Source organism: Drosophila rhopaloa, unplaced genomic scaffold (assembly GCF_018152115.1).
Source record: "Drosophila rhopaloa isolate 14029-0021.01 unplaced genomic scaffold, ASM1815211v1 contig_2, whole genome shotgun sequence".
NCBI lineage: Eukaryota > Metazoa > Arthropoda > Insecta > Diptera > Drosophilidae > Drosophila > Drosophila rhopaloa.
In genome coordinates this window covers 6,356,529-6,383,769 of record NW_025335083.1, presented here as the reverse complement: position 1 = coordinate 6,383,769, position 27,241 = coordinate 6,356,529, and the positions used below count along the sequence as shown (strand labels likewise).

Below are 27,241 nucleotides of genomic sequence, written 5' to 3'. Positions count from 1 at the left end.
AGGTTCCTTGAAGAGGTTTCGGTCTAGAGGTGAGGGTCAAGCGAAGATTTGTCGCATTTGCTGCTCAAAATGTGTAGTAATAATTTATTCCAAAATTTAATTATGTACTGGTCGGAAAAATTCTTTGATTTGTTTTTCTTTCTATTCATTTTTTTCTCTAAACTTTTCTGTTTTTCGGTAACGATTTTTATGATTGTGGAGACAAATCGGCGTCATCAAAAATCGGTGGAAGTAAAACAAGTTTTGAAATGATTTGCATAGAAATGCCACTTGCTTTCTCGCTCTGTTGCATTTGCTGGAGTGAGAGGGAAAAGGGGTACACCGCCATCATTATTAAAAAAGAAAAGATCTTCGAACTGAAGATCGAATGGGTTACGGCTTCGGTTTCGTTTTCCTGGGGGTTTTCTTTTGTGATAGATGATATAGGTTTAGGGGGGGCCGACTTTTCAGACTTTGTGTCTGTGGAGTGATGCTGCCATCTTTTTCCTATTTCTATATGCCTTTCATTCCCTTTCTATTTCTATTTCTATTTCTAAAAAATGAATTTTAAATGGTATTGTAATATTAATACCATGTACAGACTGGTAATTTGCCAAAATCAATAAGAGGGATCAAGGGAGAGGGTTAGTTATTATTTGATATCATCATTTACGCATGTATAGGTGGGCAGGACCTGAATTTTTGAGTAGGGATGTTCTCGGGGGTTGGGAAATGTGGACGCAACACTGTTTGCTTTGCGTGTGTTCTTTGTTTGATCATTTCATTCGGTTTCGTTTTCATTTTTCAATTCATTTTTTATATCAACCATTTTGAAATTTTTGTTGCCACTGAGTTGTTTTTTAGTAAATCATAAGTGGCAGCTGTTACCCCTTCCATGGTGAATATTTAGGGTTGCCATGTAGATATCATGCAGATTTCCAGATACATATAGTATGTGCATGCTGTACGTGATGCACTCAATCGAAGTGAACCGAACTGAAATCAAATCAAATCCAATCGAATCGAATCGAATTGAATGAAATGTACAGTAATCGTGGGACAATCGCATATGCATTATTCATGCTAACCTTTGGAAGATATTTCAAGGGTTTGGGACTGGTAATCTCCTATGTTTTTCTTATAATAAAAACCTTAATTGTTTATAATTTTCCACAACAAAGTGCTACAGTAAAGTATTTTAAGGAATATCTGTGCACTGGTTTCTGAGATTTTAGATTTTCAATCTAGATTAGCACTCGGTTGACTTAATCATTTAACATCTGATAAGTAAATATGTAAAATTATTTGTGAAGATAACAAAGATAATTAAATTGGCATGTTCTTTGTTGTCTTAACAAATAATTTTCATTATTTTTCTTCTGATACCTTTTTTGGTTTTTATTAAAAAGACATTTAAATCGATAATAGTCCTAAGTAAATCAAAGTTAAAAAATATAAAACTGTATTGAAAGCAACAAGAAAACAAATATTGTTTAATATTTTTAGGCCTTGCAATTTTGATTTCTTATAATAATTTTTAGATATCCACATCATGGCATGAAAAAGCTTCTTGTAATAATAGTGAATGGAATAGGCTTTATATTGTTGGGCCGCAACTATTTTATACATCTCAATAAATAGTTTAAAATGACATAAAAAAAGTATTAGTAATTAATTAAGTATTAGTAATTACACATCGATAAAATCATATATCAAAAACTTATTTGAAACTACAATATGAAATATATTTGCAACAAAAGTTCAGTAAGTTCTAAGGTTCAGCATAAATAGTTTCTGCTACTCGAATATCTCAATAAAATTCCCAACTCAATGAAATCTGCTGCCATGTGAAATTCCCGTCGGCAAATCGCTAGCCAATCCGAAATCCCTGCTGCGAAAAAGGACAATCGGCGGCCAAGACGCCGTCGAAGAAGAAGAAGAAGAGCAGTGGAGGGAACTGACATAAGGGAAATATGGATAAATAAAAGGAGCAGCGAGGAGGACCCAGCACATAAAGGAAAAATATGATTGGGATGCCGAGCCAACGAGGAGTCTCAAAAAAATAAGGGCCTGCGTCGACGTCGACGTCGCCGTTGCTCCGCCTAAAGTTGTCATAATTTGCTATATATGTTTGGATTTTTATTTATTTGCCGATCCGCTGCGCACGTTCATAAAAAACGAAGACGTTCGTTGGATTACTTTATATTTTTTTCCCCATTTTTTCCGTTCTCTCGCGAGCGAGAGAGAGGTTAGAGGAGCACAGCTATAGGGGCTGTTTGATTAACAGATGGTGTTGCGGGTGACTTAACATTCGAACTGCAGTCTTATACGCCATTTCCCCAACTGTTAGGCGATAACAGTGGCAGAGAGAGAGAGCGAACGACAGCGAGCAGTGGAGAGAGCGGCAGAGAAGCTTTCGCTGCTGCGAATTTTGGCGGCCACGTTGGGCAACTCCTGTTTTTTTTCCATAGAGCGCCGTCGACGCTCCGGCTCGCAGGACGTCGCTGCCTCAGTCGCCACTTGCCGCCATTTGCTCTCCGGCCGCGCGGGGGCGCCACTCGCACTCGCACCAGCCAAACGCCAAAAGGCAAAACCAAAAAGGACATTCCGACGTCGCCGCCTCGTCGTTCTGCTCAGCTCGCTCGGTTTCGTTTTCGGATTCGGACTCGTTTCAGCCCGAGATTCGATTCGAGATTCCGATTCCCGATTCCGATTTCGATTCTTGGCCATAGTTTCAGTCGGCGAGCCAAAAAGCAGCCTGCCAGTCGAGAGCGCCTTTCCCAGAACCCAGAACTTCACAACTTGAAACTCACAGCCAGAACCAGAGCCTGAGCCCAAAAGATTGGCACTTCCTAGCGTTTAACGGTACCGCAGTGCGTTTTTATTACCGCCGCCTCCGCTGCTTACGCATATATACATATACATACACGTATATGTGTATGCGCACACGGACACGCAGTGGTGTGCGTGCGGGGGGCGGGGGCATGCGTGAGTGTGTGTGTGCGTGGGCTGAGCGGTCGCGCGTGTTTAATTAATCATAAAATCCACATCAGAAACCGCAAAAGTAAAAAGTAACTCGCCAAGAAAAACAAAAAAACATAAAAACAACAAATACAAAACCGAAATTAAGAAGGAGAGAGCACGGGAGAGTGGGAGGGGGACGCCGAGAGGGGGGATAATGTGCAATAAACTCGATTTTGGACCCAACTAAATCCTGTGCGAAAACAAACACTCTGCTTTGCCGTCGGCATCCGTGAGATACTTTATCCCAAAAAAGATGGTGACGAAAGGATAGTAACAGGAAAAGCTGCCAAAAGGAGCAAGGCGCGCCCAAACTAGGTGAGTCCAAAATTATTAATGTTGAAAAGTTTTAATTTTTATTAACTAATTTCTAACCTGACACTGACTAACTTTAAGTTAAATTAACTTGTATGTAAATACAGAAAATAGCAAAGCAGTACTAATTGTAAAGTATTTAAGTAAATAACAGATAAATCTTAAATTGTTAAAGCCACGCTATTTACTTTCTCTTTCCAACAAACTTAGAATTATACCGAACTTAAAAATTCAAAACTTCACATGAAATCTTTAAACTTTTTAAAGCTACTTCAAAAAGACGATATTTAATTGCGTATAAAAACTTTAGTACAAGATAAAAAAGCCTATTCAACCAGTTGTAAATACGGCTATAATAGTTTTTATCGGACTGCAAAGATTGCGAATTAAATACATTAAATTAGTTTTGCAGAGAAATTATTCTGGATTTCTAACGCGTAAATGAGCAAAAATAATAAATGCGTAAAGGCATATTCCTCAAACTTTATTGTGTATTTAAAATTGATTCGTTTAATAGTACTTTAGAATAGGATTTCAAAATTTCAAATCGAGTTGAATAGTCTCAAAACATAAAGAGACGTTGAAGACGTTCGTTTGACTCCCTAAATAAGTAATTTTTGTAGAGGAAATTAGTTTTGAAGAAATTCAAAGTTTACTTTATCTTTAAGTTATTAAAGATTTTTGTCTGTTAACAAAAACTAACACATGACCATAAAACTGCTTTAAATAAGTGGTGTTGTGTTCCGGAAATTCAAGTAATAAAATTCACAAGATATAATGGCTATTAAGTCTTGAATAATTCTGGTGATTTTGTGACAGGTTTCAACCCCTTAATGTTGGAGAGGAATCTAACTTAGTTCCTCATTTCCTTCGATTTATTTATGTTCAGATGAGGGTTAGGAAACTTTAATTTGGTAGATGCGTAATGTGTTTTATGAAGAAAAGTAAAGCGGGTTTTCTTCATGACAGAATTACAATTTTTACCCCAAAATGTCTTCTTTGCCTTTTCAACTTGCTATATTTAAACAGTCTGGCTGTACATTTTAAAACCCTGAATTAAACTTTCAAGTCCAAACTGAACTTAAGCAAACCAAATATTTATAAACCTTTTAATTTTTAAAAATTGTTCAACAATAAAACAAATACCTACTAAGTTACTCATTTTTTATTGTTTGTGTAATTATATTTTTTTTTCAATTCCTAATAATACATTCCATTACTTGTAGGTATTTCTGTATTGAATATTTGGTTCCAATTGCCAACTTTGAGTGTCTCTCCTTGAGTCAAAAAAAACACCATTTTAGTTGAAACAAAATATACTAATAACTATATTATTCCAACAAATATATTTATCATATACATATATCCTCATGGCTAGTGACTCCTCTTGACGCACACAAATGAATTTGCCTCGATATATGTATATGTTAACAAATACACTTGCCATCTGAGTAACCTACAAATTGGGGAATACATATTGCACAAGATCGAAATTGAGCCTGGGGCCACTTTTCCGTAGTGCACCCCTAACCCCCCCATTTCCCCCATCTTTCCATTTTCCCCTTGACTCGGAGTGGCTAGATTATTTAACTTTGACACTTTATGCGAGGACATGCAACTGCAACGGAGCAGCCCGAAAGTTGCATGTTGAGCTTATGTCAAAGTTAACATAAATACAACTACTTTGTGCCCCAAAGGTGGACACTCGAGTGGAGGATGGGGGCGGGGTCAAAGGGGGCAGTCGACATGGGCGTAGTGGGTTCGTCGACTGCCGGAGATGTTCGATGCGGATTCTGGGCCCTGGGATATGACAGGGATGTGGCTGTGTGTGCTTGTTATGCAATGACAACAACATGAGCAAGTCGAACAATATCCGAAGCCAACGGAACATCGGCAAGAGCATGTCAAGAAGAAAATTAACATAGAAACTCGGAGGCAAATGGGAGGCAACTCGACTTCTGGGGGAGGAGAAAGTCTTTCAGGGACATTGCCCATCTAGGGTTAAACGAAAAGATGACAGGTGTCAAGTCAGTGTGTCAAAGACACAGGGAAACATGGGGCAAGTGCAGCTGGGAGAACAGTTCAATCAAGTCACAATTGATGCAACGCATGCCCGGCATAAATAATTCACCATCATGCTCTCTGCTGCAAAACAGATGAAAAGATACAAAGATATTAAGACATATAGACAGGGGCCAAAGAAATTCTCCTCGTGCATTTATTGTTTTATTGTTTTAATTAATTTATGAGTCGCGCGATTTCATTTCAGCGACCAAGAGCTTCTATTTTTTGTACCCTCCTCGTTGGCTTGGCAATAAATTCATTTGTAAAAATTCGAAGCGCTTTTCAGGCGGCCTGTCTATCTCTCATTTTTCTCGCCTACCACTTGGCTTTATATATTTGATATAAAATTTATTTTCATTTTAATAATAAATACGACGACAGCGAGGAATACTGAAACAAACGAGTCAAGCGGACACAGGACGGATGAAATATTTATTTTCTGTTATGACAGAAATGTGCGGCCATAGACGCTATATAAAAATGTATCTATCAGATGCACCCTTCCCCTTCCGACCATAGATCGCGGCATATTTTGTTGCTTTTGAATGCGAATATTTGGTGAAAATGTTTTTATTATTCGCAGCGTGATTCTGTAATGTGGGCCATTGAAGCTGACACATGCGAATCTATCTATGCATCTATCCGTCTATATATCAATCCATCTGCACCCCCCCTCCCGAATTTCAGTTCATCGGGGTCTTCAAATATGCAGCTATATCATGCATTTCTGCATTTGTGAATTTTCAATTTAATTCCGCTCGCTAATTCAATAAAATTGAATTTTTATTGCTTATTCGCTGCGCAAGTTTATTAGTTGAATTCCATTCTAACACGGTTAGAACCTGCCCGATGTTGAGTTGCCTTTTTTATTGTTTTGTTCGGGGTAATAAACCAAATTCAATTCATATTCATCAAAACAAATTTGGGCTTGGCTGGCTTTTGCTAAATTACGGAAATGAATAACGCAAAACTCGACTGAATTAATAACGAAATCCATTTACTAAATTTGATTTTATTCCGGATCCACATGACATGCTGCGGAATGACTAATTATCGATGAAATTAACTTGAAAATGTATAGACTCAATAAATACTGGAATTCAATACGATAAAATCATTTTAAATTAAAACTAATTGATCCTATTATATAGCTAATGAAAGTACAGAAAAAATAAGAATTCGGACATTTCTATTTGATTATAATTGTAGAATCTATATCATAAAAATTAAACAAACTCGAAGCAATTTAATTAAAGCTGCTTACTAAAGGGGCATTAAGATGCTTAAATTGTGAGAGAAATAAATTAGCACAGATCTTAGTTGTATTTTATATGAAATCCTTTCAAAAGCTTAGTTTTAGTTAGAAACCAAAAATGTATATCAGGAATTTTTGAAATATTTGTTCATATTTTTGAAATAACTCAGCAACCAATTTCTATTTACATATGAGTTTATTTATTTCAGACAAGACAAGTAATGTGTAGTTTTAAGAATATTTATTTGCTCAATGTTTTTAAAGTTGAGTTATAAAAACGCTGCACAATTGCCTTGATTAACTTCCATTTCCTGCAAAAATAAAACTCAAAATTGGTAACTAAATCCCCTCCGTTTCGTTGTCTCTTTTAAATGCCAAAAACGGAATCAAAGCACAAGCAAAACGAAAGGGCCGAAACAAAAGGTGGCTACTTGAATGCAATTATTTCCTTCGTTTATGAGTAATTAAAACGAAACGAGAGCGAGGCGAGGATTGGCAAAATATCAAAAATGGCCATCAATGTGTGGGTGGAGGGAAGCGGTGAGGGGCAGGGGCAGGGGGGATAAACAAGTGTTCGAGCAGATATCCATGTGTGTGTGTGAGTGCCCTGGTACTTTGCATAGATTGTCCACTTTAGATTAAGCCATGAATAATTTATGTGCGTCTCTTATGATTTTAATTGTTTGCAATGGCAGCTTAACAACTCCACCAACCCTGTATTATTCCTTTCAAACAAAAACGAAATGGAATGGCAAAGAAGAAGAAGCGAAGCGAAAGCGGAGGCAAAAACAAAGTAGCGCCCCAAAAGCAAATGCAAAACAATACAAATTCATCTACAAGCCTCCAGACCGGACAGCCCCTGTGTCTGTGTGGAGTATCTGTGTGAGCCAGAGTATCTCGGAGTATTTCAGTGTTGTGGCATTGCCTCCGAGTTTGCGTTTGCCCTCTTCCCAGGCCACATTCATTCATTGCAGACCCTTCTCCTTCGACCGCCACCCAGACATTTGCATTTCCCACACACAGATACAAACACTTTCGCAGAGGTGTGTGTGTGTGTGTGTGGCGCTTAACCCCCCGCTGGCTCAACTGGTTGAAGTTGACCGTAGCCGCCGTCTGGCAGCGTTCCATTTCGCTTCTTTCTCAAAAATTATATGAAAATTATACCAATTCAACTCATAAAATTTTTTCAGCTTAATAAATTTGCAGACATTTTGTAAGGAACCCCTGGCACTGGGAACTCTTTGTCGTCATTGGCTGCCCCTTCGCCTCGGACATATTTTCGTTTGGGAACCGGGGCTTTCATGCAAAATGGTCAATGGTGGAGTGGAGTGGCTCTAACTCCCTCCCCCTGCCCCTCCACCGACCACGGACGGTACATAAATATATATACATACATAGCGAGCACATCGGGGGAGCGTTAACCAGACGCAGTTGCCTTGCTTAAGCGAAGCTCATAAATTTGCCTCAAACAATTTCCCACTTTTTTCTCTGCCTCTTCAACCGTTTTTATTTCCCATATTTTCTTTGGCTTTTTTGGGAAGTCAATTCAGTAGGAGGAAAAAAGCGTGGGGCTCACCTTGCTGGAGTTTTTTCTAAAAGCTTGGCATATGTCAGGTGAAACTGGAGTGGCTATTAATCACACAATCCTCCAAAGTGAATCATGCTTCTAAGAAAAATACGGGAAAGTCTAATTTTTTATCATTTAAATTTTAAACGTTTTAATTTGAATAAAGTTGGGTTTCTCTATGGAATTCAATAGAAGGAGGATGTTGACATTTCATTCATAAGCCGTTCTTGCAAATCTATACCTTTTTTCCTGCCCACTGAAGTTTTCATTATTAAGTTTCTTAATCGAACTGAATCAATAATGGTTTTTGTTTTTTTTACATTTAAAAAAGTGGTTTATTTATCTCCCACAACAATTAAATGTAAACACTAATTTATACTTTAAATTTAAAAAGTAATTCAAAACAATAAACATAACCACTTTGTTTTCTTAATAAGTTTATAAAGTGCAATGAATTAAAAAACGTTTTTATTAAATTTAATTAAAATGTATTAATTGATAAAAAATGTTTAAGGCATTTACTTACACTTTACATTTGAAAGCGGTCTTCGCGATATCTTGTAATAAGAATTGTCAAAATCTGCCTTTAGAACATAACACTAACTTGAATAAAAATATAAAATAAAGAATGCCCAATCATTTCTTAGAACAAAATCAATATGCTGTAACTTCCGTCAGACTGTCAGAATTGGCGCTAGCTGCCCCGAAAATCGGCCAATAAAGTGATATCCGTCGATGGACTGGCAGTCGCTCGTGTTCGATCGACAGTTGAAACAACAGACTTCAATCAAGATCCGCGTTCCCACTTCCAAAGTGTCTGTTTACGTTGGCTTCGGGTTCATTCATTCGGTGGCTCCTAAAACAGAGCATACCACTTGGCCCCGGATATATGGGCGGTGCCATCAATCAATCAAGCGAATTGCAATGAATTTTGATCAATATCCGCTGAAGAGTGTTGTTCGAGGGGCAAATAGCATATATACTCAACCATAATTCACGACTGGGCCGAATGATTGACGCCAGGTTGATTGCGAACTTTAGTTTGGAAGGCATGTCTGGGAGATCCGAAAGATTTAGAGTTCCTTTCGAGAGGCTGGGACCACCTGCTGGCAGGAAACTTTGGCCATTCCAATTTTCCCTCGGCTTTCCCGTGGAGTGACAAAGGAAATGAAAGCTTGAAACTTTTTTGATGGAATCCCACCGCAGACTTGTGGAACTTCTTAAAGCTCCTCGAGAGGTTGCCGTGGCAATTGCGGAAGTTTTATGTTTTTGGCTGTGCGTAAATCGCTCAAGAAATCAGCTCAAGTGGAATAAGTTGTGGCCCGGCTCACTTTAGTTTCGGTTAACACTTTCGCCCAGGCCCGGACTTCGATTCTTGGGCCAGCTCCACCTCCACCTCCACCCCCCCTCCCCACTGCATTAAACAAATTGATTTCCGATGAGCCCATCGGCATTGATAGAAATAGTAATAGTGGAGTCGATGTGTGTGCGCCGATGATTTCGAGTGCGTCGAGTCGATATCTACGGATGCTATTGTATTGTATCTGCATCTGTGTCTGGCGAGTGTTTACCTTTGCCAATAAATTCTCTTAATTGCCGGGAAATAATCATAAAGCAATCGGCCGTAATGCGGATGGGATACCCGTGCAAGCCTTATTTTCGGGTATTCGGGACTTCTTATTCGGGGGAATCGAGAATTTGTGGCCCTGTTGAAAGTGTAACTCAGAAACGGTGTGGAATTATGTTGAAATCGATTTGCTACAGAATTTATGCGGCGCGTACATCGAGCACTTTAGTTCATATTGGGCAACCAGGGTAGTAGTTTCCCCCTCGTCGAGAACTCCCCCAAGTTGGCCATTCATATACCATTTCATGTCCGATATAATGTGTACAAATTCATAGTCAAGTTCGTTCCGAAATGCCTACCACAACGAAGTTCCTGAGTAACTGGTGGTATTTGGGAGCACGCTGTGTCATCTTCATCGCAGGAAGACAAATCTTTACCAGACATCCATCCAATACCCGTTTAGCCCTGGACTTTCCCAATTTAAGCAAGTGTTCATCTCAGAAAGTTTTTCATCCATGACAAGCATAATAATTGGAGAGATCCTTTTACATTACTGGGGTATGCTCTTATTTTGTCTAATTTAAAGTATTACAAAGCCTTTAATTTGAACTTTTATCTTTTCAAATTTGCTCACTTTTTGTAACGCGGTTTGAAGGAAGCAGCTGAGACTTTCTAGTGTATCGTGACCCTCTTTCATCGTCGCCCAACGGATTATTTGGACAGTGGTTATACATATCGGCCATCGATAGCCGATATCTGCCGGCGTCAGGTAAATTAGGTAGAATAGCTTGAGAGATTCGAGGCACAAATTCAATCATCTGGGTAGGCCCAAAGTTATGCTGAGTGATTCCGTGTAATAAATCAATAAATTACCCACTCTTACGCGAATATCTCATGCAAAGCTCTTTTGGGTTCCTCCAACCCGGTCAGGAGTCCACGCCAACTCCGTAATATCCAAATTCTCACTCCCGCCGCGGATCCAGATCGGAGATCTGAGGCTGATATTAAGTTATACGCGACTAACCATATGCGCCCAGTTCATTTATTCAACGTCTAAAATTGCGACACGCCGCTATTCATATATTCAAAAATTTATCATAAAGTCTTACGTGGCGAACCGGCCATATGCATATATCTTGGTAAATTACACTGCGCAACTCGCTTTTGATGTGTGTAATTTGGCCTAATTCTATGGGCCTAGGAATGGATGTGACTTACTAGTATTTGGCTATTAGTCAAAGATACTAAAAACCTATTCATAAGGATATATTTACCACTTATTCATATCTTTTCATATAATGCTTTTTTATTTAATAGTTTAAATGCTTAAAACAGCTCCATTTTCCACACATAACCAACATTTGTTGATCAGTGTTACTGGCTGGAAAATGGGAAATCGAGCGTGTCATAAAAGAGTTTCCCTATATCTTCCCCACCTTTCGTTTCCAGGGTGCAGTCCATGAACAGACTTCAGCGGCAATTGGGATCAGGAGGTGAGTGCTTCCGATCGAGAGGATAATGTGTTCAATATTTCGCAACCGCATCAATTACCGTGGGACTGGCAGCACCAGGAGCGGCAGCGGGGAGCGGGAAAGGGACCGGGATCGGGACAGGGATAGGGAGAGGGAGAGGGATAGAGACGTCCTGCTGGCCAAGGAACTGGATGCGGACAGCAACAACAATGGCACCGAGCCGCAAATGGAAACGGAGGCGGTTCCAGAGTCCGACACGGAACGGGAGTTGCCCGAGGAGCACGGCGAGGATCAGGAGCCGGAGAACAGCAACGAGGCCCTGGACCTCTCGCTGATCTCGTCCAGTGGCCGGGGATCGCTGCCGGGCAGTGGTCACGTCTCGCTGGAGGCCCTACAACATACCAAAGTGGCGGTGGCCCAGTTCGCGGCCTCGGCGATGGCCGGTGCAGGTGGCCACCAGTCGCCCGACCTGGCCATGGTGCAGTCCACCATCTTCAATGTGCAGCGGCAGCATCTGATGCAGCTGCAGCTCATCCAGCACCTGCAGAGTCAATTGAAAAGGGCCGAGGCCGCCGCCTTGGGCAGGCCGACCCACAGCGACGAGGAGGAGGACGAGGTAGAGGCCAAGAAGCAGCCAGCGAATGGACTGAAGGAGGAGCAGGAGCAGGAGCAGGAGCTAGAGCAGGAGCAGGACTTGGAGCAGGATCAGGATCGGGATCAGGAGCAGGAGCGGCGGCGCGAGGAGAGTTCAAAGACTGACAAGAGGGGAACTGAGGAGAGAAAGGCGGAGCCGGAGGGCTACCAACCCATGATGTGCGACATCAGCTCGAGCCTGGCCTCGAGCATCATCACCAACCACGATCCCCCGCCAGCTCCCAACGAGCCCAACTGCCTGGAGATGCTGCAGCGCAGAACGGAGGAGGTCCTGGACTCGGCCTCCCAAAGTCTACACGCCGCCCAGATGCAGGAGGAGTACTCGGAGTACGCCTCCAAGGAGGCCCAAAGTCGCGGGGAGATCTTCAAGCACCGCTGCAAGTACTGCGGGAAGATCTTCGGCAGCTACTCGGCCCTCCAGATTCACCTGCGATCCCACACTGGTGAGCGGCCCTTCGTTTGCAACGTTTGCGGCAGCAAGTTCACCACGAAGGGCAATCTGAAGGTCCACTACCAGCGGCACACGCAGATCTTTCCGCCCATGCTGTTGCCCCCAGGTGTGGCGCCCAACGTGGGGCATTCGGGGCAGGGTCAAGTCCAGGCCGAGCAGTATCCCATTCGCCTGCCCTTCGTGCCTCCAGTGGCACCGGCGGGAGCTCAGGAGCAGGTCCAGCACCAAGTGGATGAGCCAGAGGAAGTGAGGCTGGAGGTTCCAGCCCAGCAGGCCGAGGATCTCAGCAAACCAGTGGTCAAGGATAAGGAGAAGGAGAAGTCCCACTCCCCAGTGGAGCGTGTCAAGACGCCCAAGGAGGCTAAGCCAGACGTTCAACAACCGTCACCGGAGAAGCCCGAAAAGGAGGTCACCAAACCAGTGGTGACCCCGTCACGACGCAACGGCTCTGTTCGCAAGCGACAGACAAGCAGCGCTGGGAGTCCGCCCCAGGAGGACAGGGAACGGGATCTCGCCGAGCACCTGCACATAGCCAAGCTCGTGAGACGCTCCTCGGCCAGCAGGGAATCGCAGCCGGCGGAGTACTCGCTCGCCCAAATGGAGCGCATCATCGACAAGTCGTGGGAGGACCTGATTGAGATCGACAAGACCTCCGAGACCTCGAAGCTGCAGCAGCTGGTGGACAACATCGAGAACAAGCTGACCGATCCCAACCAGTGCATCTTCTGCCAGAAGGTCATGTCCTGTCGCAGCTCCCTGCAGATGCACATCCGCACCCACACGGGCGAGCGTCCCTTCCGCTGCAAGATCTGCGGCAGGGCCTTCGCCACGAAGGGGAACCTGAAGGCCCACATGAGCATACACAAGATCAAGCCGCCGATGAGGAGCCAGTTCAAGTGTCCCGTGTGCCACCAGAAGTTCTCCAACGGCATCATCCTGCAGCAACACATCCGCATCCACACCATGGACGATGGCAGCGGTGGCCAGGGAGCTCCTCCGGGCAATCCTGGCGAGGCTGAGCGTCTGGGCATCGAGGATCAGAACTCGAACAAGTCAATGGGCACTTCAGACACCCTGGACTTCTCCACCACCATTTCGGACCACTCGGGCCAGAGATCCGAGTCCTCGCAAGGCGGGGACTTCGATGAGTTCATGACCATGGACAGCACTGACGACTCCCGGGACAACTCCAGTGCGGCCACAGCCACGCCCCATCCGCTGGAAAGGGACAGGGAGAAGGATCGCGAACGGGAACGAGATCGGGATCGAAGGATCCCCAACGATGGCTCCGACGAGAGATCTCATTCCAATCCCGATCTGGCCGGAGTTCGCAGCGAGAGTGGGGAAATGCCCGCCATGGATCTCTCCTCGCCCTCCTCGGCCTCCGGTCGCATCTTCGGATCTGGGCTGGCCAATGGATCTGCCGGTGGAGGATCGGGGGCCGGTGGCCTTCCCATGCTCGGAATGCCCATGCCCCCAATCTGCTGCTCATGGCAGCCGCCCGCGAGGAAATGCACGCTCTAGGTCACGCTCACGCCAAATTCCCCCTGCTGCCCTTCGGTCCTCTTGGATTTATGGGTGAGTTATTAATCTTTATTAGAATATTTATTTAAGGCTAAGAGTACTTGAATTGAAAATTGCACATTTTAAGGTTTATAAAGGGTCTGTCTGCAAATGTCCTGTTCTTTCTTAAGTATAAACTTATATGACTTAAATAGGAATTATTATTCCGTTTCTTAGATATAAATACCACTTTTTAAATGCGATCAATTTTGTATCAGCCCTGAATGGACAAAAATACATAGAAACTTTCCTAAATTTATTCAGACAATTAGACTCACATTTCATGGGCAACCCATTCAATTCCATTGCTTTATAGTTTTATTTAGCCAGCGTATGCTTTGTCAGGTCCAAAGATGTATAAATAAATCCAACGAACTGCGTCTTGACATTAACTTTTTTATCCATCCGCTTCGGGGATACGAGATGACAAAGCCTCTTTGTCTGCCACCTTTGACCCCGTCAGCGTTTGCCAAGCAACTCGCAGTGGCAGTGCGATAAATCTGCGATCTGGGCGCGACATAACTCAATTGGACCGGGACAAAGCATTCGCAGAGCACTTGGCAGCACTCCGCCCAGCTCCATCCCAATCCCAGTCTGATCTGCCTATGCCAAATTCCGCAATTTATTTATAAACATTGGCGCATTCCCGAATCGAGGCGCAGAGGCGCAAGCGATCGAGCAGCGATCTGTCGCCTCATTATGTCACAACCTTTTACGCGGACGGATATTTATTATATCTGCGATCGCGGCGAGCGACATTCGGCAGCACGTGGCGGGAATTATGTGTCCCCCACTGACCTCGCGAGTAACTCTTTGTCTACATCTCCATTTCCCATCTCCATCAGGTCTGCACCCGCCCCCCAATGTGTGCAATCTCTGCTTCAAGATGCTGCCCAGCCTGGCCGCCCTGGAGGCCCATCTGCAGAGCGATCATGCCAAAGAACCGGCGCCGGGCCACGCCCTCCGCCCCCACTGCAGTGACGCTGGATCGCCGTACGGTGCCAAGGTGAGTGCCAAGCTTAATGGATTAATCCTACGAACTTTAGGGACAATATGTCTATTGCAACTATGCCGTTTGCAAGGGTCAGACAGTGAAGTAAAATTTAATGTATTATACTTTTATTGCCGATTTCTCAATGGCATGTTAGGTTTTGACATTGAGTTTAACCACTGTTTCGGAAGCGTTCAACATTATATTAGAGTATGATAAATATTCATTCTTTGAAAAATATTGAGAAAACTTATTTGTGCTTCCGAACAATTTGACTTCCTGTTAACTTTCTTTGAGAGATTACCTTATCATGACATTAAGACTGAGTTACTGATCCTGCTTCCAAGCATATATTATATATCTTTATACACCTATATCTTCTAGGACTATGCTTAGAAATGGCTTAAAAATATCATCCGACATCCTCAGTTTCTAGCAAAGGATCATTTTATTAATCAACCGCACTTAGTTCAAACATTTAGTTTCCCTTTCCGATGCAGTCCACTAATCACCTCCTTAGTTCAGCATTGAGCAGCATTCCCTGCCCCAATATGGTGGCACTTACATCACATCCAGCTAGCCTAATCCCACCTCAACTCTCGCTTTGAGAACCAGTGCCATCTGGCAGCGAGAGTCGGAATCGATTCCCCGGCCTGCCTTGGTCATGATTAATTAAAATGTTCACGGGTTCAGCTCGCTCCTGGGGCTGGCTTGATTTGGCCAAATATGGATGGATGGATGGAGCACAGCCCGTTTTGGCCGCGACCATACAAATTATGAGCACATTATTAATTGCCCGATGTGTTCGCCTCGTCACTGGCCGGGCTTTATTATGAAGAAATTGTGGCCAACTTGCATAGCTTGCCTTAATTGTTGGCGTTCCGCTTTGCGGCCTCCACTCGCCCAAGTTGGAGCTGCAAGCCCAGACTCCCAGACTGCCGGACTCCCAGGTTCATCTGCGGAGGAGAGAGCTTTAAGTGCCCGGATTACATCGCCCAACAATGCCAATTATTTATTAAAGTGCGTTCGCTGCTCAGGCATATGGAGTGGTTCTGCTGTGGCTGCCCATAATTTAAGTACAAATGCGAGTATTAATATTTATTTCTGGCCGGGGCACGCAGCACTGCGGCATTGTCTCTCTATGACTAATGACATCGTTCATTATGGCTTACATTCTTGGAGAATTTCCAAAATTGAAAGCGAACGTCTCGTCGCAGGGACGGAATTTGAGAACTCTTCACAGGGGCGGTTTCCTATTTAGGTGGGCAGGAAAAATTAAAACAAAATAGTTATTTAGTTTTATTTAATAATTTTATTTTGATGGTTCAAATAGCTGTGCTTTAAAAACGTATACGGAATTTCAAGGAATCTGTTTCAATTTTAAGTTGCATATCCAGGAATAGATGATATTTTAGAATGGCTTACTTTTACCATTACTATTAAAAATGCTGTAGATCCTTATTAGCATTGCTTAAAATCAAAACATTTTTGACCCAAAATTGCCATAGATATTTGATTGTTTTTGGTAAAAAGCCTGTATCGATAAGGTTAAGATTTGTAGAAAAAGAACATGAAATAAAATAATTTCTAATTGTCTTCTATTGACCCTAAATCACAACATATATAAAACAGGTTGGATCTTCTGTTCTATTTCTTTAAACCCTAACGTAAATTGAACCGCTCCTTGTTAGTGGCTGAAATGAGAGTGCATTGTAAATGTCATAACATTTTCAGTTGGTAATCAGCAAGTCCCTATTTTCCTTTTGGCAACGCCAGTGGAGCGACAGAGGCACTTGCACCCCTTCGTCTGAAAACGACTGGCCACGTTCCGATTTGCTCGCTTAGCACATTGTTGATGATCTAGAGCAGACGAACATCGGATCGGGATGGTCCGGGAGTTGGAGGTTGGAGATTGGGATGGGAATCGGCATCATCTTTTGGGCTTGAAATTTCTAAATGATTCAAAAATCTTAAGTAATTACGAGAATGCATTATGATGATGCGAAATTTACGACTCCGTCTGGTATGTTTGTGCTCTGGATTGGGGCGAGGTCTGTTGGACTTTTCGGGAGGTTGGGTGAGATGATATAGGGGAAAGATATAGAGGAGCCTGTGCCGGATCGGTGACGGTGTGTGCGATGCATTCAATGCAAATAAATTATGCTACGCTTTATGCAAAATTATTTAATCTTTTGTTCGTCGCGTGTGCTGGGGACACTGAAAACACCACGCAGTTTCTGTTTTATCCCCATCCCCAATCCCTCGCACAGACTCCCCCTTTTGGCGAACAATTGTTTTGCCATAAAAATATGAGACCCGGCGGCATCGTCTGCGCGAGATAATTAGTTGGTATTATTACACGCGATGGCATAGAAAAATTGTAAATTATGTTTTTGGCTCTCTCTCTGCTCGAAAATAAGATTATTAAGAGGCGCGAGTCTGTATTAACGGCACATTTAACTGAAAATGCGCAGAAATTAGCGCCCGTCGCGAAAGTATGTACATATCTCGCCCCGTAACTTTGTATCCCATCGCATTGCAGCTCACTCTCAATCCAAATCTGTTTGCAAAGAAGCCGCCTTCGTCGTCGTCGTCATCGGGTGACAAGTTGCCGGAGGCCTCATCCCTGCCCTTTCCCCCCGAAGTTCCCCCAGCGACGTCCATTAAAGAAGACCCCGACCAGGAGCAGTTGGCGGTGGACGAGGGTGGATCGGCTGGAGAAGGATCGGGCAATGGAGCTGGCTCTAGCTATCCACAGGAAGCAGGTGATGCCGAGCAGTCCCTGATGAAGATGCAGCTCCGTAAGTTACTTCCCACCCGAGTCTCCGCTCTAGAATCCTAAGAGTATCTCCCCACCAGATGCCCATCGTTTTCCGGCCAGTCCGCTCGACTTTCAGCAGGCTCTGATGTCCGCAGGTCCTCCGACCTCCAGCTTGGATCCTCCGGTGAACAACAAGCACTTCTGCCACGTCTGCCGCAGGAACTTCAGCTCGAGTTCCGCCCTCCAGATCCACATGCGCACCCACACGGGCGACAAGCCCTTCCAGTGCAATGTGTGCCAGAAGGCCTTCACCACGAAGGGGAACCTCAAGGTACAGCATGGGATACTCATCTACTTTATGCTCTTTTCTAAGATGAGTTTCTCTCGGTTTCCCTTTTTTTTTGTTTTTTGTAACTTTCAGGTGCATATGGGCACCCACATGTGGACGAACCCCACTTCGCGGCGAGGTCGTCGCATGTCCTTGGAGCTTCCCATGCGACCTGGTCCGAACTCGGGAGCTGGTCATCCGGGGTCGAATGCCGAACAGGAGTTCATGCAGCGTCGACCGGAGCTCTTCTTTCCTTACCTGCCGCCCTTCTTCAACGGATTGCCGCCTAAGGTGAGAAAGTTAAGACTTTTTTCGAATCTATAATGTAATGTTCTAAGACGTTTTTAAAACTATTTACCTAAGTAGTATTACTTCACTGTTAAATAGATGTTAACTGACAATTAGTTTAATATAATATTAACTGACTGTTAGTTACATGTTAACGGACAATTAGTTCGATATTAACGAACTGTTGGTCAGATGTTAACTTGCAATTAGTTTAACATTATTTGACTGTTAGTTAAATTCGTTATTATATATAGCAAATTAGTAAGTTATTAATTGGTATCTTATTTCTTGGGCTAATACACTCTCTATAACATCCGACCTTTGTTTTCTCCCCAATTTCCTGTAATTTTTACAGCCTTGTGAACTGAGTCCCGGCGCCTTTCCCAATATTCCCCCGCCGCCCTTCGCCAACGGCGGGAAGTATCCCTATCCGCCCGGACTCCTCGGATTCCCTGGCTTCCTGGCCCAGCATCCCTACAGCATGGAGCGGAGGAGCAGCAGCAAGTCGCCCACGCCGGAGCCGGCCCAGAGTCCTTCGCTGAGGGAGGACGATGGGTCCGGCAGCATTTGGCATCCACTGAGTCGCATCAAGGTGGAGAGCAATCCGAACGAGGCCTTGGGCGGCTTCAACGAGCAGGAGGATCAGGCGGAGGCGGATGTGGAGGCCACAGGAGGGGACATCGAGGAGTCGGAGTCCGGAGATGCGGAGAAGTAACTGATGAGATCTTAGTCTTGGAACACACATGGTTTTTGTGGAGTACATATCTTGAGCATTACCCTACGCTAAGCTTCAACTAGCACTGACACAAACTTAAACTCAAACACAACCCCCCCACACACACACATATACGAATATATCCTTTGTGTCTATACATATATATATATATATAGTACGGTTAATTGATAGCGATCTTCAAGGCATTTAAATGCATTAAGTTTAGCCGGTAAGTTGTAAAAATAGCGGATCGAGGAAGGAATCTCTTCAACCGGATCAGGCAGGCTGCAAGGTCAGAACTTAACTAATTGTATGGCTATACCTAGATATATTTAAATACATATAACGATAAATACACGTAATGTAAACTGTGGTAGTTGCATATAAAAAATTGAAATCGAAACCGCGACGAAAATGATCAAAAATAAAGCCGGCGTGCGAAATTGCAAAGAATATGTTGTGACGTTTCTCTTCCGGGAAGTGGGCAGCATTCCGCTGAGAATCGGGGATCGCATTAACGATGGATTCAATAAATTCATGCAAATTGGCAGCTTCGGTAAGTGCGCCTCCCTCGATCGTGCCACATGCCACGCGCAGCCCATCCATCATCCCATTCCCTTCGCGAAGACGCCCTCGCCCTCGTCTTTAGATATTTCCCACCATCCCATGGCCACTCCCAACAGATGTTTTCTTTTTGATTCATTTGCCCAGACGAATTTTGGTCGAAGTGTCTCTGTATCTCTGAGTCTTCGAGTCTCTTCGTCTCACAAACTTTTAATTATTCCCTTGTCATTTTGGCAGCGCCTCTTCCCGCGACGACAATGCAACAAATAATAATTTCTAGACCGCAACAACTTGATGTCGCCGCAAATTATAAATGTTCGCCAAATATGACAGGCGCTGTCTGCCAAAACAATAGACTCGACCCGATGCACTCGACCAGGGTTTACCCGGGTAAATGGCTCATGTGGGGCACAGGGTGAGATATAAATCCCCCATGAAATAATTGCGAATAAGTGTTGAGCACAACAGTTGAAGAAATATATAAATGTTGAAGAGATCTACGGATAAATCGTCTGCTCAAAAATATTGTAATATTATTTTCCATTTAAAATTTTAAATTATAAAATTCAGACAAACTATAAATTTTCATTTATTTGATTCCAAAAACTTTAGTATTTTAAAGTTTACGTACACAAATATAATTATATTTGCCATTGATATTTGCAATGAATCATAAAAACCGTGTACAAATTAGGAACATTTATTTATTTAATCCAATAACTATTTTATAGAAAGGATTTTATAGCTTTTCATAATTGAAATTATTAAATGGAGGATGTCTCTTTTAGAATTTTTGGTTAAACTTATTTTCATTTTTATTTCACAAGAGCTAGCCTAACTAACGATGCGTGTCTGATAATAACTTAATTAAAAAAAATATTTATTTTATTAGTGGGTTAAAAAGCAAATACCCTTTAAACTAAAATAATCTTATAATGTAAATTTAAATGCTACTTTGAAATTCTCGGCAGATATATTCGGATTTAAATGCGACTCATTTATATTATGAATTGAAAGTAATTAATATATTTCAAGGTGCGCGCAGATTCCTATAAACGTTTCCCGGGAGTGAATATTCGCTACTTCAAATTTTCCTTTGGCAGTCTGCGAATTCCAGCCATGAACTTGCACATAAACACTGTTTTGGCATTGCAGCACGAATGTTGCTTTGTTGGCAATTCCATTTTCCACAATGTTGCACTTTTCCCGAGAAATTTAGCTCATTTCATGGGCGCACATATTTCATATGCGGCCGTAAAGTGTCTCGAATGGGAAAACGATGGGGGGGGATGGAGATCCGGGGACTATTAACAGCCCCACGGCTGGAGCCATTAACTCTGGACCGAGAAATGGGTGGTGGCTAACGAATCCGGCCTCCTGCATCGAAATGAGCGATGAGAAATTGTGCCATGTCTGGTCCGGAGCTCCTTCTATGTTGAATTTCAAGATCACGCTGATGCGCAGACATAATTTTCACGATCATAATTCGCCCGCCGGTTGGCAGTCGTCGGGCATCTTAATAACCTCATTTCGCTAGCCTGCTCCCGGGTTCTATCTTCGGGCTGCATTATATTTATTTTGCGTGCAATTTGTTTGATCTGTGCGCGTAATTAACTCTGTCTGCATGCGACGCGTCGTCCGAAAACGGTCTATGAATAATAACCCAGCCCCAACTCCGAGGCAGGAATATTTCCCGGGGAATTATGATTTTTCGTTTGATGGCCACCGAGAGCGCGGGACTCGCATGCCGTGGCGAACTTTGAAGTGTGTCTAATTGGGCGCCAGTTAAGCGAGTTTTGGGAGTCCCCCTGGTCGATAACGTAGTTTTATAAATATGGGAAAATATTTTGTGGCATAATTGTCACCTTTTTTTTCTAAGACTCGACACAAAAAGGATTTTGGGCTTTACTATTTTGTTTCTTATTTATTTTAAAATCCTCAATTTAAACTTTAAATTTGTAAAGGTTAGGCAAATAGCTTTATCCATTTCTGTTTTTGCTTGTCATTTATTAAATCTGTATATAACCTGACAAACACAGGTAATTACACAATTACAATTATTTAATTTGTACAGAATTTTCTTTTAAGTCTACACAATTTTTGGGGGATATAGATGTTATCTCATTTTTAACACATTGAAATTTGAGCCAATTATAATTTCAAGAATCACATATCGTAAAGCCTTCTTTATTCATACATAATTACTTAAAAATATTTATTAATATTAAAACTTGTCTTTTTATCTGGGACCTGACTTTAACAAGAATTACCATCAGAGTTTTGCCTGACTAGTTAGTCTATTAGTTATGTTTGCAATAGTTCTTAAATACTCACTTCGTTTTATAACTATAATATGAACAATATTTTAAAATAAAATATTTTAAATATATAGTGATAGTCAGCTGATATTGCAGTTTAATGGAAATATAATGTCATATAAGAAATATGTCGAACATATTATTTACGAATTAAACTTCTCAAAGAATATAAAATATTTATTTTTATTTATTTGTTTATATTTATTTTTACATATTTTTACCAGAATTTTTGTTCAAGCCAATAAGTATAAGTGTGCCTAATTGGGCGCCTCGAAAGGAAAGTTGATAGTTGGGCGGTGGAACCACCGTTAGTCCCTGGAAAAGACACGGCAATCGACACTGCAGTTTTATTGATATGAAAATGGAAATGGGAATGGGAATGGTCTCTCGTCTCCAGAGAACAAGCGGCCATCGTGTAGCGCGTTTTATGGCACCCACAAATTCCGTGCTAATTGTTGCACCGCGAATCCGAACTGGTTTTCGAGGCACAGCCTTCGCTGCCATTGCATCCACCTCCCTCGAGTAGTTTGCTTCAATTTTGCCTCAATTATTTCGCTTGTTTGTTTATGGAGGAATCTTTAATCTCGGCGCTGGTGTCGCTGCCAGCCTTGACTCCTTGACTTGCCTTGGCTCCTGCTGCCGCTCACATGCGTGGCCAAGATCTAGACAACACCTACGATGGACGGAGGAGCCCATATCCCGTCCCTGTATCTATGATCGCCCCGGAGTGGCGGACGAGGTCGGTGCTGGACAAGTGTTTCGAAAAATGGATTATTCATGTTGTCCTTGCCAGGCATTCGGCGGCTTTTGCTCTGCCTTTTGCCAATATGTTGCTGCTGCTGCTGCTGCTGAAGTCGATGATGTTGCAAGTTGCAAGTTGCTCTCGTACCGCGATCTCCCTGTCGCTGTTGTTATTGTTTTTGAAGTTTCTGTTGTTGTTATGGATTGAAGATCGGTGACTGGTTGAGCTCTCTTCAAGATGGAGTCGCCGATTGAGGGATGTCTCAGTGTGGGTTTAATATAAGAGTTTTGCTTAAAGTACCGAGATTACTTTAAAATGCAATATATATAAATGTCTACACAGTTCGGCTGTTTACTCACAATCCAATTTCTTTAATTGAAACACTGTCGAACTTAAAAGCTCTATGAGTTGGACTAGTTTTATTTACAATCAAAATTTTTAATGCAGGTATACACAATTCTTTAACTAGAATTTTTCATAACTCGAACTTATTTTGGTGACAGTTTGTAGTTCGAGTTACGGAAGTTCGACTTTAGGTCAACTAAATCATTATAAGACTTAACCTATTGAAGATATTTAATTAATATATTTTTTAAATTAAGTGTTCTAAACATACCTTTATATAAATATCACAAAAATCTCCAGTTTCTATCTGATTTAGAGTTACACGTGCTATCAGTGCAGTCGTGTGTGTCTATTTATCCATCTGGCTAAATATATCTGGCTCTCTGCCACATAGCTGGCCCTAATAAATTTATAAAGCTTGATATTATCGCGGCATCGTAATCGTAACTCACTCCCCTCGTCCCGCCGATGGAGTTCGAGTTCCAGATAGTGGCATCATTTGCATTTGAAGGAAACGATGCCACACGCACAGAACGAAGATGCAAGGAATAGGAATGGTATCTTATAGGCAGCGTTATGGGCACCATAATGACGATGTTCAATTGCAGCTCACGCCAAAGGCATTCCCAGATCGATTCTAATTTCGAATCGCTGAGGTGTGAAAATACCTACACCGCAGCAGCGGATTGATGGGGGCGCTGAAAATGTGGATTCCGGAATCCCCCCTCCATATTCCATATCCATCTGTCCAACTGTCTGCAGAGCCACCCGAAAGATGCTGCCGAGTCTGGCTGTCATTAGCGGTATTCAAATCATAACATAAATACACTTGTCGTCTGTCGAGAGCTCATTCCCCGCTCCCCTTTTCCCAGAGGAGATTATGACAGGGACAAGAAAGGGGAGTCTGTCTGTCTGACTAGCTGCCTTGTGGCACAGGCAACTTGTTGGCTGCATTTCATTTTGATAACTTGTCAAAATAGTCTGGAGCCCGAGTGGCATGATAAATGCGGCCAGACAGCGCGAAAGCCACTGACAAAGTGTTGAATGCCTGCGCCACTTTATTATTGCCATTAAGTGTGTGCCGCCCTTTTGGCCTGGCCTTGCCTTCCCTGCCAGTTGGCTTTACGACCCAGCTGGGTGGTTGCATATGCAACTTTGGTGGCATAAACTTGTCAGGCAATGTCATAAAACCACCCACTCCTCGCTCTGCTCCTTGCCGATCGAAAATCGAACACATTTCACCTCCCCCAAAAGGATGTTGAGGCTATTCCCTAACGGACAGAGGCCCGAAATATTGTTGTAATATTTGCCAAAATTATTTGCCGGTCAGCAAATATCGATTTCTTGAAAAAAAAAAAAACACAGGGCAAGTTAAAGACACTCAGAAAAACGACATAAAAACATGCTTCAAACAATGCATAACTGAAATAAAAACAAAACCTTGTCGACCGCCTTTGATATTATACAAATTTATTGTTATTTTACAAATTTTTTGTTATTATACAAATTTATTGTTATTTTACACTCTCTGTTAAGTGAAAAAAAAATATTTTACCTTTACCAACACATTAACTTTCACTTATAGTATAGATTTCTTTATACATATATTTTATATCTTATCGTTTTTTCATTATTAAGGATAATAAAATGATAGGGGAAGTCGAAAATGAATATAAAATATATTTTTATGCTACCTATGAGCTTTTATATCTAATAGCATGAGTGATCTTTTTCTCGCTAAAATTTAAAGCAAAAAAATGTTGCTGAGATAAATATTTAGGGTTACTCAAAACCGTAAGTGTTCTTCTTAAATTGTACATTTTGTTTTCTTAAAATTTAGCTTAAGGCTGGCCTTGTCTTGAATATGTTTAATATTCGAAAATGTATTGTTTTTAGTGCACAAGGCTATCCCTTTCCGAATAGCCAGTCCATCCCCCAACCTTCGCCACTTACCTTAATGTGCCGGACTGATTGGAATATGATATCGGAATCGGGTTTTATGGCGGCTCAGCTTTTATTTATTTACAAGTCGAGTTTCGACCTCTCAACTCTCGCGGGACACATCTCATAGTCCGCCCAGGCCACTTCCTTGCGAGTTCAGCTAATAAAGTCCTCTCGTGCCGCCTCCTCTTCTTTTGCGAGACATGGCTTAATTTGTTAGACGTTATCGCTTCCGCTTAAAGCCAACTGCCGGCGAGTGCAACAAAGTGCATTTGCCAGTTGCAACTGCAGGCAGCAACTAGTTTTGGCCTTCACAGGGTGAGGGGATGGAGGAGGAGCGGGGCAGGGGCAGGGGCACGGTCACGTGCAACGTGCAATAAGCGAAACATATTCGCATGTTGTCCGATCGGCGCGGTCGCGTTATCGATACTTGCGTGGCCTTGGCGACCGGCAGGAAAACATTGATATCGATGGGGACACGGATGTACAGACGACTGTATATCTATGTTAATGAGTAATGTGGAGTTTTTGGTTAAGATCCACTATCGCAAGGGGGAAATATTAATTAAAAGGGCTACATAACATATTATTTATACTATAACAGCGGGGTTCTGAAAGAACATTATGGTTTTAGTGTGTCCGCCAATAGATACATGATCATGTACATTGCCTTTTTACCTTAATAAGTAATTTATTAACATTTAATTTATTGATAAAAATGTTGTGTGCTATAAAAGTACATTATAAAATATCCGACTCGACCAAGCTCTTAATGTCAAAGTTGTTAATTAAATAATAAAACAATATTTGAGTGGTTTTAGACAGCTTTTGCTCAGATAGTCTGATTTTTAGCAGCCAATAAGAATCAATGACTTTCTTGGAGGTTTAACCCTAACTATATTCTGACCACAAATACTTAAAGTAAACCGAATATATTTTTTTGATTTAGTCTTTTTATACTCAATTGACATCGAAACTAATAAACATGCTCTTAACATAAGATCCTTTCAAATCGTTTTCTTCGCTTATTTAGACTACTCGCCATTTTTTGGTTTAATATAATAGGTATTTGAAAATGCTACGTCAAAAAAATTATTAATAATTTTAATTTTGTGTTTGGGATGGTGTTCAACAAAAATCCTTTTGTGGTGCACATACTATTGGCATTTGTAGCTTTGTCTAACCACCTTTGCAGCTATGAAAGGGTAACGAGGAAAACTCAGCAAGTGCAGCACTGAGCTACCGAAACAACAACTCAATCGATGCCACTGACCAAAGGAAAAGCCAAGGGGTTGGACATGGCCAGCTCTAGAAGTTTTCCCGCCGCAAAAGGAGATCACCCAGCTGCGGAAAGGGACGCTGCAGATGGATGAGTGGACAGGCGGAAGGCACAAAAAAAACAGAAATGAAAAAAAAAAAAAACAATGAAGGAACATAAATTGCATATGAACCTGCAGCCAAGTCGCAGTTGGCTGCACTCCATCTCCTTCTGCGACTCCTGCTCCATGTTTCTTGGTTTCTCCCAGCTCCTTCGCCTTTTCCGGCTGCGCTCCACTTGTCGCTGCTGCCGTTGTCATTCCTTTTAATTTCATTTATTTTGCAAAATACAATTTAATTTGATGTGAATGCAACTGACAACTGGCAGCAGCGGCAGAAAAAAACCAGCGACGAACGACAAAAACGGAGAAGCCGGTTGCGAAATGGCCATAAGGCAAATATTGAACTACAATAATCATCATCGGCATCGGAATCGGGATGGGAATCGGTGGAACGGCCATATCAGCCGCCATTTCTTTCCCCATCATCATCATCATTCGCCGTAGCAGCAGCAACATCAGCAGCAGCAACATCGGCAGCAGCAACAGCAGCAACATGAAGGGGAAGAGACAGCAGACAGAAGACAATCAAGCGCAAAAAGCGAACGAGCAATTGTGGCACACGGATGAGCCGGGCCAGTGATTGTCATGAAGATAACAAAAGTTGCCTTTTTGCATACCAAACATCGCCAGCGACAACAGCAGTAGCAGCAGCAGCAGCGGCAGTTGCTGCACCGCAGCAACATGTTGCTCAAAACTAACAAAGTATTGATTGCGCCGATTGCAAGTGGATGTGGATCACTCGTCGTCGATGTCGCCGACAGTCGTCGACAGCGACATGGATTGTCATCCAACTCCTGCAATGGCAACAGCAATAGCAACAGCAACAGCAACAGCCACGGCAGCAACATCCAACATGCAGCATGCAGCAGCGCCGTCTGCAATCATACATCCTCCGCATGAAACAAAAGTCATTTAGTTATTGTTGTCGCTGCCGAGGCTCAGATGTAGCGATATATCCCCG

General features: G+C 42.5%; 1 protein-coding gene across 1 annotated transcript; it reads left to right on the top strand.

Annotated features, from left to right (window-relative positions):
- The first annotated feature begins 2,464 nt into the window (after positions 1–2,464).
- LOC108050619 (homeotic protein spalt-major) lies at positions 2,465–19,441 on the top strand. The gene is given in 9 exon segments (XM_017132388.2): positions 2,465–2,844; positions 3,033–3,318; positions 11,218–13,822; positions 13,825–13,923; positions 14,754–14,914; positions 17,442–17,700; positions 17,759–17,991; positions 18,082–18,279; positions 18,632–19,441. Coding segments are annotated over 7 exon segments (3,846 nt in total). The 5' UTR covers positions 2,465–2,844; positions 3,033–3,318; positions 11,218–11,286; the 3' UTR covers positions 18,992–19,441.
- The last annotated feature ends 7,800 nt before the right edge of the window (positions 19,442–27,241 follow it).